The sequence below is a fragment of the Urocitellus parryii genome, chromosome 12 (assembly GCF_045843805.1).
Source record: "Urocitellus parryii isolate mUroPar1 chromosome 12, mUroPar1.hap1, whole genome shotgun sequence".
Taxonomy (NCBI): Eukaryota; Metazoa; Chordata; class Mammalia; order Rodentia; family Sciuridae; genus Urocitellus; species Urocitellus parryii.
The window spans coordinates 93,082,178-93,100,272 of NC_135542.1; the positions used below are offsets into that span (position 1 = coordinate 93,082,178).

At 44.6% G+C, this 18,095-nt stretch overlaps 1 protein-coding gene across 1 annotated transcript in view; it reads left to right on the forward strand.

Moving 5' to 3' along the window:
- The window catches only part of Tet3 (tet methylcytosine dioxygenase 3), a 93,736-nt gene extending 91,398 nt beyond the window's left edge, over window positions 1–2,338 (forward strand). The window contains exon 13 of the mRNA XM_077791897.1: window positions 458–2,338. Within this exon, the coding sequence (XP_077648023.1) occupies window positions 458–2,244 (1,787 nt within the window). The 3' untranslated portion in view covers window positions 2,245–2,338. The remainder of the gene's footprint in view (window positions 1–457) is intronic.
- The last annotated feature ends 15,757 nt before the right edge of the window (window positions 2,339–18,095 follow it).

Consider the following 18,095-nt stretch of genomic DNA (forward strand, 5'->3'; position numbering starts at 1 on the left):
AGTGCAGAGAGAGCTGGTTATCTCCAGGGAACAGCTTGGTGGATGGGAGCATTTGGCTTCTCTCGCATGCTCACACATCCCCCTGGAGTCTGAGGAAAGGTGCATTGCCCTAGGGCTTGTGGGCATGCTACTGCAGGGGGTTGTGGGCACTTGGGTTCTTGTGTCTGGCGACCCTGATCCAGCACTGGAAGTGGTGATTTGATGAAGACTCAGGGAGTTCACTGGGGTAGAATGAGGACTGCAAGCCACCTCCTGGAACCCACAGTGGGGCTGGGGCCTGTGCTCGGGGGCATCCAGGTCCTGAATTGGGTAAGTCTCAGAATCTCACCTGTCCTGTCTTTCCCACCTGAAACAGGACTCGGGGAAGGAGGGAGACCCCTTCCCCTGTCCTCCGTCCCGGCCTTGCCAGGCTGCGGTGTTCTTGGCTCCTTCCCACCTTGCCCTCTGTTCTCCCCAGGACTGTCTCTGAAGGGTGGATTGTCCCAGCAAAGCCTAAAGCCCTCCCTCAAGGTGGAACCACAGAACCACTTCAGCTCCTTCAAGTACAGCGGCAACTCTGTGGTGGAGAGCTACTCGGTGCTGGGCAACTGCCGGCCCTCCGACCCCTACAGCATGAACAGCGTGTACTCCTACCACTCCTACTATGCACAGCCCAGCCTGACCTCCGTCAACGGGTTCCACTCCAAGTACGCTCTTCCCTCATTCAGTTACTATGGCTTTCCACCCAGCAACCCCGTCTTCCCCTCCCAGTTCCTGGGTCCTGGCACCTGGGGGCACAGTGGCAGCAGCAGCAGTTTTGAGAAGAAGCCAGATCTCCATGCTCTGCACAACAGCCTGAGCCCAGCCTACGGTGGTGCTGAGTTTGCCGAGCTACCTGGCCAGGCTGTTCCCACAGACACCCACCACCCCACTCCTCACCACCAGCAGCCTACTTACCCAGGCCCCAAGGAGTATCTGCTTCCCAAGGCTCCCCAGCTCCACCCAGCATCCAGGGACGCTTCTCCCTTTGCTCAGAGCTCCAACTGCTATAACAGATCCATCAAGCAAGAGCCGATAGACCCACTGGCTCAGGCCGAATCTGTAACCAGGGATCCTGGTAAGCTGGGCAAAACACCTTTGCCTGAGGCATCTCAGAATGGGGGACCCAATCACCTATGGGGACAATACTCAGGAGGCCCAACCATGTCTCCCAAGAGGACTAACAGTGTGGGTGGCAGCTGGGGCGTGTTCCCTCCAAGGGAGAGTCCTGCCGTCGTCCCCGACAAGCTTAGTTCTTTTGGGACCAGCTGCCTGACACCTTCGCACTTCCCAGATGGCCAGTGGGGGCTGTTTGCTAGCGATGGGCAGCAGTCGGCTCCGCATCCTGGAGGACGGCTGCGAGGCAAACCGTGGAGTCCTTGTAAGTTTGGGAATAACACCTCAGCCTTGACTGGACCTGGCCTGACTGAGAAGCCATGGGGCGTGGGGACAAGTGATTTCAACTCTGCCCTGAAAGGTGGTGCCGGGTTCCAAGACAAGTTGTGGAACCCCATGAAAGGGGAGGAGGGAAGGATCCCCAACCCCGGGGCGAGCCAGCTGGACAAAGCCTGGCAGGCCTTTGGCATGCCTCTGGGCTCCAGTGATAAGCTGTTTGGGGCCCTGAAGTCGGAGGAGAAGCTATGGGACCCCTTCAGCCTGGAGGAGGGAACAGCCGAGGAGACCCCCAGCAAGGGAGCTGTGAAGGAGGAGAAGGGTGGTGCTGGCGTGGAGGAGGAAGAGGAGGAAGAGCTGTGGTCAGACAGCGAACACAACTTCCTAGACGAGAACATCGGCGGCGTGGCCGTGGCCCCCGCCCATGGCTCCATCCTCATCGAGTGTGCCCGGCGGGAGCTGCATGCCACCACACCACTCAAGAAGCCCAACCGCTGCCACCCCACCCGCATCTCGCTGGTCTTCTACCAGCACAAGAACCTCAACCAGCCCAACCACGGGCTGGCCCTCTGGGAAGCCAAGATGAAGCAGCTGGCGGAGCGCGCGCGGGCCCGGCAGGAGGAGGCCGCCCGACTGGGCCTGGGCCAGCAGGAGGCCAAGCTCTATGGCAAGAAGCGCAAGTGGGGGGGTGCCATGGTCCCTGAGCCCCAGCACAAGGAGAAGAAGGGGGCTGTCCCCACCCGGCAGGCACTGGCCGTGCCCACAGACTCAGCGGTCACCGTGTCCTCTTACGCCTACACGAAGGTCACTGGCCCCTACAGCCGCTGGATCTAGGTGCCAGGGAGCCAGCGTACCTCAGCGTCGGGCCCGGCCCGAGCTGCCTCTGGTGCTTTTGCCCTCACACCGGGGGCGGGTTGGGGGTGCAGAAGTCTTTCTATCTATACATACATATATGGATATGCCTATCATATATATGTATTTATGGTCCAAACCTCAGAACTGACCCGCCCCTCCCTCTCCCCCACGTCCCCAGCACTTTGAAGAAGAAACTACGGCTGTCGGGTGATTTTTTCCGTGATCTTAATATTTATATCTCCACGTTGTTTTATTTTTCCCCTTGTTTGGGGGGGCTTTTATTTTGTTTTTAAAACTCTATCCTTGTATATCACAATAATGGAAAGAAAGTTTATAGTGTCCTTTCACAAAGGAGTAGTTTTAAATTCCATTTAAAATGTGTATTTATTGGATTTTTTTAAAGCGACAATAGTAATGGTAATGGAGGGCAGGAAAGGCCCACAGTGCTCGCTCCTGCCCGGCGAGCCCGGCCTCTTGGGAGCTGACAGGTTCTCAGTCATCTGCCCCTCATGAGCCAAGTGCAGCGTGTAGCCCCCCAGTTCATTCATCCCTCCCCACGGGCAGGGAGCCCTTGGGACAGCCTCGTCCTCTCTGGCAGGATGGGGAAAGCTGTAGAAAACCATCTGGGGCCCCTTTCCAGTTGGCGGCAGGGCAGGGGCACCCCAGGCCCAGCCCCAGAGACCCTGGTGTCAATTTTCCCAGAAACCAGGATGGAAGTAGACAGCTTCAAGCTTGCTAGTCTCCACACTGAATCCTGTCTGTCCGTTATTTACCAAGTCATCATGTCATGGTTTGCTAGGCAGCACCTCATGCTGGAGCTGGAGTTGAGAGGCTCCCAGGAGTCCTCTCCACCACTTGCTAAGCCAATGAATACTGGGCTGAAGGAATTTGTCTTAATGGCAGTTTTTCAGAATCGCCCGAAAGTCTATGCTGATGCTGCAAAAGGGCTACTGTTCTAAAAACAAGTTGAATCCAAGCAGTGGAGAGCCAGCATGGCTCTGCGCATGGTGCTGGGCTGTGCGGAACCAGGTGCTCTAGTATTGTGCTGGAACTTTCTTGACTCTTGGGCAGGTTGTGTCCTATGGGAGCTCAGCAAACCAGTGTAACAGCAGTTACCACATCTGTCCTTACTCTTGGATCTCCACATTGGACAATGGTGCATGCCCCAGTCCACCCCCCTCCAAGCTCTGCGGGGGTGAGGCCTCCACTTAATTTTAAAGTGCAAGAGTCAAACATTTTCAACAGGTTGCTATGATTTTCCTCCCTCATTGGTGCCAGTTCTTCATCTTCTCCATTTTCTTTTTTTCCTTCCTCCTCTCTCCACCCCCTTGTAACACACCCGTTCTAAAATTCTGGTGCATTTGTTCAGTTCTTTGAAATGAGAATGTGGTGCTTAATTTTAGTGACATTGTTGAGAGAGGTTGGGTCTGACAGGTGGAAGTAGCCCTCGTCTATGGCAAGTCACACTTGTTGGAGTGTTCGTTTTTCCTGTGGTATTAGCAGAGATGATCTCAAGCTACCCATGTGGATGTGTGTGGCGAGTGAAGGGTGTCGTCAGGACATGGTCAGGGGTAGGGGGATGTGGCCACATGGTGAATGACAGCCAAGCCCTGAAATAAACATCAGATATTTATTAAGCAGTTTTATTCAGATGTAGGTCTTCATAAGTCAAGTTTAACAATCAGATGACAATGCGAAAGGCAAGCTCCTGAGCTTCCAGGTGCCTTGTGGAAGAGCTGAGAACCGACCCGCCAGGTGTTCACTGTAGCCCTTGGGAAGCACCGGTGGAGAGTCGCTGTGAGACGTCCTGAGCATTTGTGTGGTCTGGTTTTAATTGTAAATAGTGAAAGATTTTTTTAAGCACTTTTGCCTAGATTTAAACAGCAACTTGAAAAAAAAAAAGTACGTTTTAACATGTAATTGTGGGAGAAATTGTAAATAGTAGCTGAATATTTAACGTGCTTTGTCTATCCTCCACTTTTACCATATTCTGTAAAGTTGCATTTATTTTACAGGACAAAAATGAAATATTATTGCTTTTGAAATAAATACCCAAGAGCTTATCAGGATTTAGAATTATTCAGAACTCAGATTTATAGGAAAACCTCTGACCTTCAGTTTGAAAAGCTAAAGGAAGCAGAGTCTTTAATGAGCATGCTAATTTTCTAGTTTTGAGGAAAAGTTGGGTCCTTTAAATGCTATTTTGCTTATCGCATCAGTACTTTTATGCAGGTCTCATTTGACTCCGTGCTTAGGTAGATGCGGGGGTGCCTTGAAAACTTCATTTTAAATGATCTTAAGCAAGAAATATGATATTTTACGAAACATTTGGAGAATGTGACCGTCTGTATGACCCGTGGAAGCCCCAGGTTGGCTGTTGGTTTGGAAGGTCCCGAGTGTAACCCAGGTGATTTCTGATACTTGGCATGTGTGGATCTCTCTGATGTATGTTAAATATACTCTTCCCCTCGTCACCCTTTGGTAGCAAAGCCATTAGATGAAAGGAGAAAACAATACAAGCTAAAAGCATGTGACATCTGTCCCCAGCCCACACAGCCTTGGGTCATAAGCCTCCTGGCTAGGAGCTGAGAGGCTGGCAAGAGGCAGTCTCCGTGGGACGCTCCCATTGCCCTCCAAGCGTGTTCTGAGAGTTAGGTGGTGCTGTTGCCGCGCTCAAGCCCATTGCTGATCTTTACACACTACATGTATAACCTACCTCAAATCTCAGTCATTGAAATTAGCATGCTTTAGACATATATTTTAAAAGTAACTATGCACAGCTCTTTATCCCCCCTTGCTGCTGAAGGCTTCTTAAAGAGAAAAATCAAATTTTTATTTTTTACTGGCACTATCATTTTTTTAAGTCCTAAAGATGATTGACATTTTTATCATGAGAAGAAAAAATAAAGCCATTGCAACTAAAGAACCTAACAGCATGACCAAGTTTTAAGAATGATAATATAGCAACAGAAAATGATGGAGTCTTACTGTCATCTCCCCAGTGTGCCCCATCCATGGACACCATCCACATGCAGTGCAAATATTCGGTTCCTTTTTTTTTGCTTTGATGCGTTTTTCCCTTCCTGTTGCATGCAAGGGAAGTACTTGCAAAGTTCTATGCTAAAGAGATTTTTTTTTTTTTAAAGAAAAATCACTTTGCAGCAGGTTCTTATAAAATAACTGGTGCTAGCTCAAGAAATCATCGTCTTGCCATTGGCAAGCTTGATTAAAGGTGTTGCGTGGATTTGGGGGGTTTTGTTTTGGGTCTGGCTTTTAGCAGGTCCTAAGTTCCCCATACCCCCAGCTTCCTGGGTGCTGCTTTGCCTTCTTGCTGAGCTGACGATGGTGTGCATGGAAAGGGATGCTACCTGTCCCCTCTGGCCCTTCCACCTGCCTCTTTTGAAAACAGTAGTTTGCAGAGCAAGGGATTTTTAAAGTGCTAATGCAAGGAAAGAAGTAGCAGAGCTTAATTGCTTTGTATCAGACAGCAGCAGATGTGTGAGGATGGTTGATGATGAGTAGACGTGACCTGGCTTCACTGAGAGATACCCAGCCAGACTTTCCTCTTGAAGTTTAACCACCATGAGATCTCAAACCAAGGCAAAGCTGGTGGAAAACTCTGATATATCCCTGACGTGCCTCAACCAATATCTCTTTTCCTTTTGTTACTGAAGTGTGTTTTATGGACTAGGAAGCATTTTTATGAATTGAAATAGACTAAATAAAATGGTGCTATGGTGTTTTAATGTGACTGTCCCTGATCCTGTCTTGCTGAGGTGCTATCAACGTTCTGAAACCACAACCAACCAAAAACAAGGTGGGCTCCAGTCTCTCTCGGCTTTTTTCCCTCCCCCTCCTCGTTTGGTGCTGTCGTCTTAGACCTCTGTTTACCATGCTGTAATCTGCTCTGAGCAGATTTTGTGTTTTGTTTTATGGTTCTTCCCTTGGTGGCCAAACTAACGCAAGGTGAGAAAGCAGCTCGCTCCCTTGCTGAGGATGGTGATGGGCCTGTCTGGCTCAGCTGGTGCTTTGGTTTCATGCCTGTCTTCTCAGGCCTGATGAGGAAGAACATGGGGAGGGCTTGGGAGTGATACGTTTGAGGAAAGGGAGTCAGATACTCCTGCCTCTCCCAGCACGGCAGGCGTCCTCAGAGCCAGGGCCGCACGTTTTCCTCCTATGGCCCAGGGTGCTAAGCAGATTTCCTGGGAGTCTCGAAGGGGCACACTGAGGGGTCCAGAGGGAGCTCCTTCCTCTTCTGACACCAGCTGGGGCCACAGTAGACAAGGAGTTCTTTCCTTTGCTCTTCTCAGTCTGCCCCAGCGTGGCTTCTGTTGCCGTCATGTCCAGACTACAGGCAGGAGCTTTCTTTGTCCCTCAATGCCACTGAGGCTGCTTTTTAGTTGGTGCTAAATTTCTCCTTGGGTCCACAGAAGTTGATATTTTAGAACTCAACAGGAAGCTCCATTTTGCATCATCCACTGTCACGATTTTTTTTTAAAATACCTCAAAAACAGGACATCATGACAACTTCAGTAGATTCCATGAGGGTCTGAGACCTGCAGGTTGTCCATTTGATGATATGCTTGACCTTGAAGAATCTGGGGTCATTTTGTTTTTTCATTCTTTGGCAGTTAAGATGGCAGAACGCCTAAAGGAAGGAGCGTGGTCAGCTTTTTTTTTTGTTTCCTTTAAGTTTTGCTTTAGATTAAAATGTGAATCTCCTATGCCCATCTCATCATGCTTTCTCAGTCATCGTTGCTGTCATTTGAAATGACTCCTTCAAAACCTAGCTTCATTAGCCAGCTGCCTCTGCTGTAGTACACGGCCAGCTTCATCATACCCTGGACCAAAATGACATCGAGGTGCATACCCCAGCATAGGTTATACAGTCCCGCGCACACACGTGCGTCGTTTTTTCCTGGAACATGGGGCCCTTCTGGTGTGCCCAGCCCTTCTGCAGAGCTGCCGGCAAGAGCAAAGCAATAGGCTTCTCCCCTGAGCAGAGACCTCATCGCAGAAATGCCAGGTCTAAAGTTGAGTTTTGCCTAAGAATCAGTGAGCTATTTGGCCTACTTCCTCCTACGCTTCTATTCTGATATCAGGGATGCTTTTTGTAGTGGTATTGTTTGTGCTCTCCTCATTTTGACTACCCGTCGTTCAGGGGAACTGAACTCGTCACTCTTCACATGGGGACTTAAAATACCAATTGGCTCATTGGAACATTACAAATTTCCTCCCTTCCAGTACCTTTCCTTTTTTCTTTTGAGGGGAAAAGGGGAGAAAAACAGGAGTGATGTCATTTCTTTTTCATGTATTAAAGAACAAGGACAGGTCGTCTTGTGGCATATTATTAACACGTTAGACTTAATCTAGAGCCCTTGTAGCTTTCTGATGTGTTTTATTTCTTATCTCTTTGAATTCCTGTTTGGTTACTTGGCTTCCAATGGAGGTGAACTTAACAACCATACTTGAATATTCCGTCTTGACTTTGTAAACTGTGGCTACTTGAAATGAAGTTTATCTGGGGTTGATGGATGAATGGTAGATTTTTGCTATGTCTCAAGGCAATAGGATGTGTATTAAACTGTAGATATTCTTAGTACAGTAAATTTATGCTGATAATTTTATTTTGTATAATTTTTACCTTTTTGTTAATATTTTTTTCCTTCCACTTTATTGGTTTGCCTCCTGAGCTACCCCTCCTTACTCTCCCTTCTCCCCCAGTGTTTCAGTAAATTTAATTTAGGGTGCCTAGAAATTGCAAGTATGTATCCTTTTTTGATTTGTATTTTATTATAATTTACACAAACAACTGGGTTTGTGAACTGTATTACTCCTGGTATCTTTAAAATATTGTGGGTGTTTTAATAAATTTTATATTTATTTTTTGCACTCAAATTCATTGTGGATCCTTTCTTTCCTCCTTGAACCAGTATTTAATTTTGACCCTTATGGTACCCTGTAACCTCACCCTTTCAGCCTGTGTTGTAGATGCACAAATGAAGTCCTTGTTGCTCACAGGGACAAAGACTGTCCTTGTCCACTGTGCACCCAGATAAATAAAGCCATGTTCAAAGACTGCTGTTAAATCTGGATATGAGATGGCCTTTCCCACATCTATTTCTCCTATTTTCATTCCCTTTGTCCCCCTTTCCCATTCAACTTGGCAATCTGCCCCACCCCACCCTCCATTAAAATTGTTACTGTCCAGAGTTAACATTTGCTAAGGATCATGGAATCTGACTTGGGTGTGAGTTTAATAGGGAGGGGCAAAGGTGGGACCCAAGAATCTGCTGTCCCTGGCGGGAGGAGGTTCTCCTAAAGGCCCGTGCCTGGAGCTACTCTCCTTATTTCACATTGCTGGTTCTGATGGTGGCTGTTCTTATAAAGGGGGAAGCCTGTTCTGGGGAAGGAGAGGGAAGGATAAATGGTAAGGAAAACCTCCCTTCTAGCTTCTCCTTCCTCCTGCTTGAAACAGCACTGTAATCAATCCAGTGTGTGTGAGAAGCACCCAGCCGTCCACAAAACTTCCCACAACAGGAAAGCACATCTCTGAGGGCATCTGACTAAAAACTCCATAACTCTAAGTGGTGACTAGGTAGAACCTTCTAGAAAAGCCCCCTCACTCAGTATACCCAGTAATCCTCATATGTCTTTGCATTCTCACAAAAGCAGGAACACACTGTGTTTTGTAACCTGCTTTCCTGCAAGTTGAGAGGGACCCTTCCCAGGTCCCTATCATGGTGAACATGTCTTTCAGAGCCCAAGGGGCAAGTCCTTCTTCAGCAGGGGCTGAGTTCACTACTGGGTAGCTATAAATATGCTTATTTCTTCTTATACAAAGTCCATGTTAAATATAGAATTAGAAGACAAATTTTTAAAATTACCTGAAATTCTACACAAGAATACCACATTGGTTGCAAACGTTTTCTAAGTACGTAAATATGATCATATGTGTGTGTATATATATATTTTTTTAAAGTGGAATACAGTAATACTATATCATCTTTTCACTTAATATATATTCAAAAATTATATGGAGCTACACCTTTTCAAATATGGTTTGGATATGAGGTGTGCCCCCACCTCCCCCCGCCAAAACTCCTGTGTCAATGCAGAAAGAGGGAAAAAATGATAGGAACTATGACCTAATCGGTCTCTCCTGGTTTGAATGGACTTGCTGGGTGGTAACTGTAGGCAGGTGAGGCATTGCTGGAGGAAGTGGGTCACTGGGGCCTACCCTGGAGGGTGCGTCATCCCATGGGAACCTTCCCTTCTCTGCTTCCTGGCTGCCTTGTCCTGAGCAGCTTCCCTGTGCCATGATGTTCTGCCTCACCTTTAAAGCCCAGAGGGGTGAAGTCAGCCATCCATGGACTGGATCTCTGAAACTGAGCCAAAATGAATTTAACTTTCTTTATGGTGTCTTTGTTGGGTATTTTGGTCACAGTAACACTAAGATGACTAATACAAAACAGTCACCTAGTGTTTACAGAAGCACTTAATCATCCCCAAGTTTTCAAGCTCTTTAATATCCCACCTGCTGCAAGTATCAATTATACTAAACCAAACCTGCTTTCAAGCCCACCCACTGAATTTCTTTCTACCGTAGCAGCACCACAGTAAGTCCCCCTCCACTGTACAACTGCATCCTTCATTCTCCAACCCTCCATGGAACAGTCCCAGATCCTATCCACCATGCCCCCATCTTGTCACCTAGAGTGTCTTTCTTCATTTTGGGACCTCCAGATATAAACGTCTTCATCCAGTTGGTCGCCTGCTGATCCAAGCCAAGCAGACACACACCAAGGAGCCCCATGATTTGCTTATGGCATCTTTATAAATACAAACCAAGGCTTATTAATTTTTTAATCAGCTAAACCATCCAGGCTCTGGAGAGAAGATGGCTCCCTCATTTCCCAATTGCATTATATAAGCTGAGCACTTCTGTCTCCCTATGCTGTTCACTTTGTCTAAAAAACAGGCTGATGATACGGCATAAAGTTGATATGAGGACCAAACAAAACTACAGAAGTAAAACTGCCAGGCATTAGGGGCACGGAAGATAATAAAAGCCAGTGTCACTCTTTTAAATTTTTTAAAAAAATAAATGACAGCAGAATGCATTACAATTCTTATTACACATATACAACACAATTTTTCATATCCCTGGTTGTATATAAAGTGTTGACACCAATTCGTGTCTTATACATGTACTTTGGATAATGATGTCTGTCACATTCCACCATCCTTGCTAACCCCCTGTCCCCTCCCTTCCCCTCCCCTCTCACCCCTCTGTCCTATCTAGAGTTCGTGTATTCCTCCCATGCTCCCCCTCCCTACCCCACTATGAATCAGCCTCCTTAAATCAGAGAAAACATTTGGCATTTGTTTTGGGGGGGGATTGGTTAACTTCACTTAGCATTGTCTTCTCCAATTTACCTGCAAATGCCATGATTTTATTCTCTTTTATTGCTGAGTAAAATTTCATTGTGTGTATATGCCACATTTTTTTTTTATCTATTCATCCACTGAAGGGCATCTAGGTGGCCTCCACAGTTTTTTGTGAATTCACAGCTTTTGTGAATTGTGCTGCTATTCACACAATGTGGCTGTGTCCCTGTAGTAAGCATACTACAGTCTTTTGGGTACAGACCGAGGAGAGGGATAGCTGGGTCAAATGGTGGTTCCATTCCCAGATTTGCTGGTCTGAGATCAGTGTTATTTACAACTAATTGATCACAGCCAGCGTCACTCTTGACATATACAAAGCTTTCATTCACTGACCAAGATTAGTTTCTCGAATGCTTCACACAGCACTTGAAGCTTAGCCATCTCAAATGGACTCTCACCCATCCTCCCTATTTTGAGTTTTCACTTTGTCAGAGTGTTCATTGTCCCTGCCCAGATACACAGCACGGGCAACAACCTTATCAAAAGTTCTCCCACTGATGCTCTTATAGCCTTCTTAATCCTGAAGAGCTATTAGTCGTCATTATCCCTCCCACTGTACTCTGTAAATAATAGGCTTTCCCCATCCTGGAGGAGGAAAAAGGCCCTGGAAATATGTTCAACCCACATAGTCCAGGGCACAGTCCTGTCAGTGCTGCAAGGACATCACAGAAGACAGACAAAGCTTTGTCAAACTCTGGATCCCTCCAAGCCCATCCTCTCTCCCACCCCCAGAAGTCTTGGCAATGCCTCCTTCCCTCCCCTACGGAGAAGCCCCGCTGGCCTGAAGGACTTTGCTCAACTTCCTGTCCTCCACCTCAAGCCACCCTCTTGTATCCTCACCATCTTTTCTACACACTCCAACCCCTGCTCTTTGGTGCCCCCTCCACTGACTTACTCTAAATCTCTGCTTTTGCTGCTCCTTGGGAACATGCTTTGCAGTTACTCCTTTTCTCCCCATCCCAGACTCTCAGGGCTGCCCAGGCAGGATGCTGCTATTCTTCAGGCTCACACTTTCCTGGGTCATCCTACCACTACCCAATCTGCAGGTGAAGGCAACCTCCAGGTTTCCACTTTAATATCACCCACCCACTCACCCATCCCTGCTCCTGCATAAAGAGCCATTTTCCAGGCCCAGGAGCCTTGTCCTCATTGATCTCTGAAGTCTTGACTCTTGGTCCCCTGTCCATCAAGAAACATTCTGCTCCGAGGCTCCATGGCTGGTAACAACAGGATCCCAAAGTCTTCTACCCCTCTTCATGGGCCTTTTTGTGCCTTCATGTCCTTTAAATACTAATGTCCACAAGAAAATTGATTCAATCTCCACAGCTACAGGCTTTCCCTCAGGGACCTTGTTCAGCTACCAGGTCTCAACTCTGACGCCAATGCTAATGCTTTTCAAAACCATGTTTAGCCCTGGTCTCCCTTGAAGGTTTAGGCTACTGAGTAGCTCTAGGTGGCTCTTTGGCAGAGTCAAAATTTTAAATGCAGCATAACTAAAACTGACATCTCAATTCTGTCAACTTTCCTATTTTTCTCCTTGTCATATTCTGACACCCATCAAATCTGGATTCTACCCCAAGTAGAATCTCTTGCTCATTTTTTTTTTCTGCACCCTAAGACCCGTATGCCCAAGAGACACACATTGTCCTTGCTGTTGGGCCTCTACCCATAAGCAGAGCTTAGGGGATGGAGGTTTATGGGCAAGAGAGGCACAGATTGTCACAAGGTGGCTCTACAGGAAGAAACTGGTGTCTTTAGAGCATTCTCAACAGATTGATATTTGAAAGGATTGGATTCCAATCTCTGTTTGATTTGCCTGCCCAGCTTACCAAAGCCAATCTCTTTACACAGTCTTCTTGAAAAACAAATTAAACAATACCATTTCCCTGAAATACTGCTCAATATTCCCCATGTGGTGCAGTTCTCAGGATAAAGTACCCATCTTAACTTTGTCCAAGAGTCTCACAGGACCTGGCCCAGTTTGCATCTCCAGGACTGCATAGGCCTCTTGGTGTCTTTGTCTAATGATCTCCTTGGTGCCTTCAAGTGGCCTCTCATTATAAAGGGTTTCCAGGCTGAATATCATTCCTGAAGGACCACCAAAAACTCACTTCTTTTAAATTCCATTAAAAGATTGACTTAAACTCTGAAAGTACTCCAAATAAAAAAAAGTATCAATAAGAACAAAAAAGATTAGCAAGATTCTACTCAAGAAAACATGAATAAACAGGAAACAAAATGAATCTAAAGCCAAATTAAAAGTTTTATGGCACAAAAAACAACAAACATTAAGAATTCAAAGACTGGGACTGGGGTTGTGGCTCAGTGGTAGAATACTCACCTAGCACACTTGAGGCCCTGGGTTCAATCCTCAGCACCACATAAAAATGAAATAAAGATATTGTGTCCGCCAACAACTAAAAACTAAATTAAAAAAAAAAGAATTCAAAAACTAGCAATGAGTCCTTTGCAAGAAATATGAAAGGATAGCCAGTAACTGCTATATACTTGAAAAAGATTAAAAAGGACATCTTACCTATTCAACTAAAGCAAGACCACTAGATACCAGACCAGGAAACAGCTATAGAACAGGTAAGAATACACAGGAAAGGCCTGGGGTGTGGTTCAGTGGTAGAGTGCTTGCCTAGCATGGGTGAGGTCCTGGGCTCTGTCCCCAGCACCACACACACACACAAAAAGTTTATGTCTTAGTCAGTTTTTTCTCTGCTGTGACCAAAAAACCTGATAAAAACAATTACAAAAAGGAAAGTTTATCTGGGGACTCATGGTTTCATAGATAGCCAATTCCACTGCACAGGGCCCCAGGTAAGGCAGAGCATCATGGCAGTTGAGTATGGCAGCAGAAACCAGCTATAAGCATGGCACCAGGAAGGAGAGATAGAGATAGAGAGAGATGAGAAAGAGAGCGCTCCCCTCACCACTGATTAAATATAAACCCCAAAGGCACACCCTTAGTGACCCACCTCCTCTAGCCACATACTACCTGCCTACAGTTACCACCCAGTTAATCTCTATCAGGGGATTAATGTACTGTTTAGGTTATGGCTCTCCTAACCCAATCCTTTCACCTTTGAATTTTCTTGCATTGACTACACATGAGCTTTTGGGAGATACCTCAAATCTAAACCATAACAACTTAAAATATATACAAAATGATTAGGCAAGAGGAGGAAATAAAAGCAATAAGATAGGAAAGGAAGAAGTCAAAGTATCACTGTTTTCAGATGATATGATCCTATACTTAGAAAGTCCAAAAAGCTCCACCGGAAGACTGCTAGAGCTAATAAGTTCAGCAAAGTAGCAGTTACAAAATCAACATATAAAAATCAACAGCTTTCCTATATACCAATCATGAACCTGCTGAGAAAGAAATCAGGAAAATAACTCATTCACAATTACCTCAAAACAACAGTGACAACAAACTAGGAATAAATTTAATCAAGGAGGTAAAAGGCCTCTATGATGAAAACTATAGAATATTGAAGAAAGAAATCAAAGAAGACACAAGAAAATGGAAAGAACTTCCATGTTCATGGATAGGCAGAATTCGTATTGTTAAAATGGTCGTCATACCAAAACATCATAGTTCCAATGCAATTCCTATAAAAATACCAATGACATTCTTTTTCACAAAACTAGAAAGAACAATCTTAAAATTCATTTAGAAGAACTAAAGACTCAGAATAGTCAAAGCCATTTTTTTTTTTTTTTTTTTGGTGGCGGGAAGGGTAACCAGGAATTGAACCCAAGGGCACTTAACCACTGAGTCACATCCCCAGCCCTTTTTACTTTGAAACAAGTTCTCACTAGGTTGCTTACAGCTTTGCTAAGTTGTGAGGCTGGCTTCAAACCTGCAATCCTCCTGTCTCTGCCTCCTGAGCCACTTGGATTACAGGCATGCATCACCATGCGCAGATAGGCAAAGAAATTCTAAGGCAAAAAAGCAATGCTGGAGGCATCACAATACCAGACTTCAAATAATACTGAAGAGATATATTATCAAAAACTGAATGGTACTGGCATAAAACAGTCACATAGACAAATGAGACAGAATAGAAGACACAAGAGACAAACCACACATCTGTAGTCATCTGATTTTTGACAAAGCTGCAAAAAATATATATGTAGGAGAAAAGACAGTCTTTTCAACCAATATGCTGGGATAAAGGGTGACTTGTGTGTAGAAGAATGAGACCAGATCCCAATCTCTTGCCCTTCACAAAATTCAACTCAAAATGGATCAAAGTCCTAGAAATTAGACCAGAAACTGCCACTCCTAGAAGAAAACATAGGGTCAACACTCCAAAACAGAGGGACAGGCAATGACTTCTTCAAAAGGACCCTTAAAACTCAGGAAATAATGCCAAGAGTTAATAAATGGGATGGCATCAAATTAAAACGCTCCTACAAAACAAAGAAAACAAGAATGTGAAGAGAAAGCCTTTGCTAGTTATTCTTCTCACATGATTAATATCCAGAATGTATAAAGGACTCAAAAAACTCATCACCAAAAAACAGCCCAATTAATAAATGAGCAAATGAACTAAACAGATGCTTCTCAAAAGAAAAATACAAGTGGCTAACAAATATGAACAATGTTCAGCATCTTTAGCAATTGGGGAAATGCAAATCAAAATTACACTGAGATTTTATGTCACCCAAGTGAGAATGATAGCCATCAAAAATACAAATAATAAAAGCTAGAGAGGATACGGTGAAAAGGACCACCTTCACAGTGTTGGTGGGAAAGTAAATTAGTATAACTATTATGAAAATCGGTATGGAATTTCCTCAAAAGACTAGGAATGGAACTATCATATGACCCAGCTATACCACCCATCCATATTTATCCTAAAGAATTAAAGTGATCATACTATAGTGATAATGTGCATATACATGTTTATAGAAGCGCAATTCACAATAGGCAAATTATAGAACCATATTAGGTGAATTAACAGCTAAAGAAAATGTAGTGTATATACACAATGGAGTTTTATTCAGCTATAAAGAAAAAAGAAATTATGTCATTTGTAGGAAAATGAATGGAACGCGGCCCATTATGTTAAGTGAAATACATCAAACTTAGAAAGTCAAGGGTCATATGTTTTCTCTCATATGTGGAAGCTAGAGAGGAAAAAGGAAAAGAGGGAGATCAGTAAAGAGACCAAAGAGTAGGAAGTTGGGAGGGATGGGGAAGTGCTAGGCAGTGCTATTGGCCAAGTTTATATTTTTATATTGTATATTGTGTGCATGTATGATTATGAAACAAATTCCATCAATATTTACAACTATAATGTACCAATTAAAAATGTGGGAAATTTTTTTTTAGATATTAGAAAAAGAATGAAATTATGTCATTTGCAAGAAAATGGAGAGAACTTGAGAGCACTATGTTAAGCATAATAAGCCAAACTCAGAAAGTCAAGGGTCATATTTTTCTCTCATTGTGGAAGCTAGAGAGAAAAAAGGAAAAGAGTGGCTGGGGTTGTGGCTCAGTGGCAGAGTGCTTGCCTAGCACGTGTGAGGCACTGGGTTTGATCCTCAGCACCACATAAGATAATAAATTAATAAAATAAAGTTATAGGGGCTGGGTTATGGCTCAGTGGTAGAGTGCTTGCCTAGTATGTGCGAGGCACTGGATTCAATCCTAAGCACATAAAAATAAATAAATAAATAAAATAAAGGTGTTGTGTCCAACTACAACTAAAAACAAAATATTTTTTAAAAAAGGAAAAGAAAGGTATGGGGGGAAACCTCATGAAATAGAAAGGAGATCAGTATAGCAAAAGGCCACAGGGAGTGGGGAGAAGACATATAATTTCCATTATCAGGGAAATGATATTTCTATACCATGTGCATGTAAGAATATGTAATGGGAAATCCCACTATTATGTATAATTATACCAATAAAAATAATATATCAATAAAAATGTGGAAAAAATTTAAAAATTGAATTAATTGGTGGGTTTGGGTATTCATTGAACTATTCTTTAAGATTTTTCCAGGGCTGGGGATGTGGCTCAAGAGGTAGTGCACTCGCCTGACATGTGCGGGGTGTTGGGTTCGATCCTCAGCACCACATAAAAATAAAATAAAGATGTTGTGTCCACTGAAAACTAGAAAACAAATATTAAGAAAAAGATTTTTCCATACATATGAACATTCTGTAATAAAAAGCTGGAATAAAAAGGAATATATAATGAGATGCAAGTAGTCATTTTTTAAAAACCCACAAAAGAACCCTGACTGGATGTGCCTCTTGTGAATACAGGGAATTTCCAATAAAAGACACAGAGTAAATGGTTAAAAATCAGTAAAAAAAAAAAAAAGCTTTACAGGAAGAAAAAAATGTTTGGAATAGGGCCAAATAAGAACAGAAGCCTCACAGCCTGGTCAAGGGTGGTTCATTCCAACAAGAAGTGAGAGTTCTAGAAACTTCTTCCTCCTAATCAGCAGAGGAAGCATTTCTGCAACACACATCTTGGCTCTTCAGTCATGGTTTCGCTTGGAACCTGAACAAAAGCTGTGGTCCACAGGCCTCCAGTTCACAGTTGCACCACAAACCTCGCTCTCAGCAGAGGCTGTGCTGGGCACCTACGATTCAGGGCCTGCCCTGGGGATGGAGAGTAGGAGGTAGGTAAAGCACAAGAGCTGGGTCCACATGGAGGGTGCTGTGAACACTTGGGAGCAGGTCAGATCCAGGCAAGAGGCTCAGAAAAGATTCCATAGATGAGGTAAACTGAGGCCGAGGCCATGTGGTTCAGGGGAGAGAGTATTGGACATATCTGGAGCCAGGTTCCAGCTCTGGCCCACATGCTCCATGACCTCAATAATGTACCTCACCTGCCTTCTCTGAGCCTCAGTTTCCCCATTTGTAAAATGGAAGTCATTCTTTCTCTTAGGATTGGTGTAAAAATCCAATGAGGTAATGTCTATAAAGCACCTGGTACAGTGCCTGCCATGTTAAAGGGCTCAATAGAACATTTAATAATATTTCTGTTGTCATTAGCTACCGTAGGTGACCAAAGATGAGTGGGGAACAGCCAGTGGGAATGGGAAGAAGTCATTCCAGGCAGAGCGCACAGCAAGGGCAAGGGGAAAGCACCTGGAGAGAGAAATGGAAGGGGAAAGAGGAGGACTTGGTGAGTGTGTATGGAGGAGGTTGAGGTAGGCATGAGGATGACTCCCAGGTTTCTGAGCTGGGCACCAGAGTGACACCATTCCCTTAGTATAGGGGAGGAGAGGAAGAACCTAGGCAACTAAAGAAAGATGCTCACCTCCATTTGGAGTATAAAGGATTTGAGGAACCTGTTAGATGTCTAAACAACCACCTTGCAAGAGACCAATTCTGGTCTGGT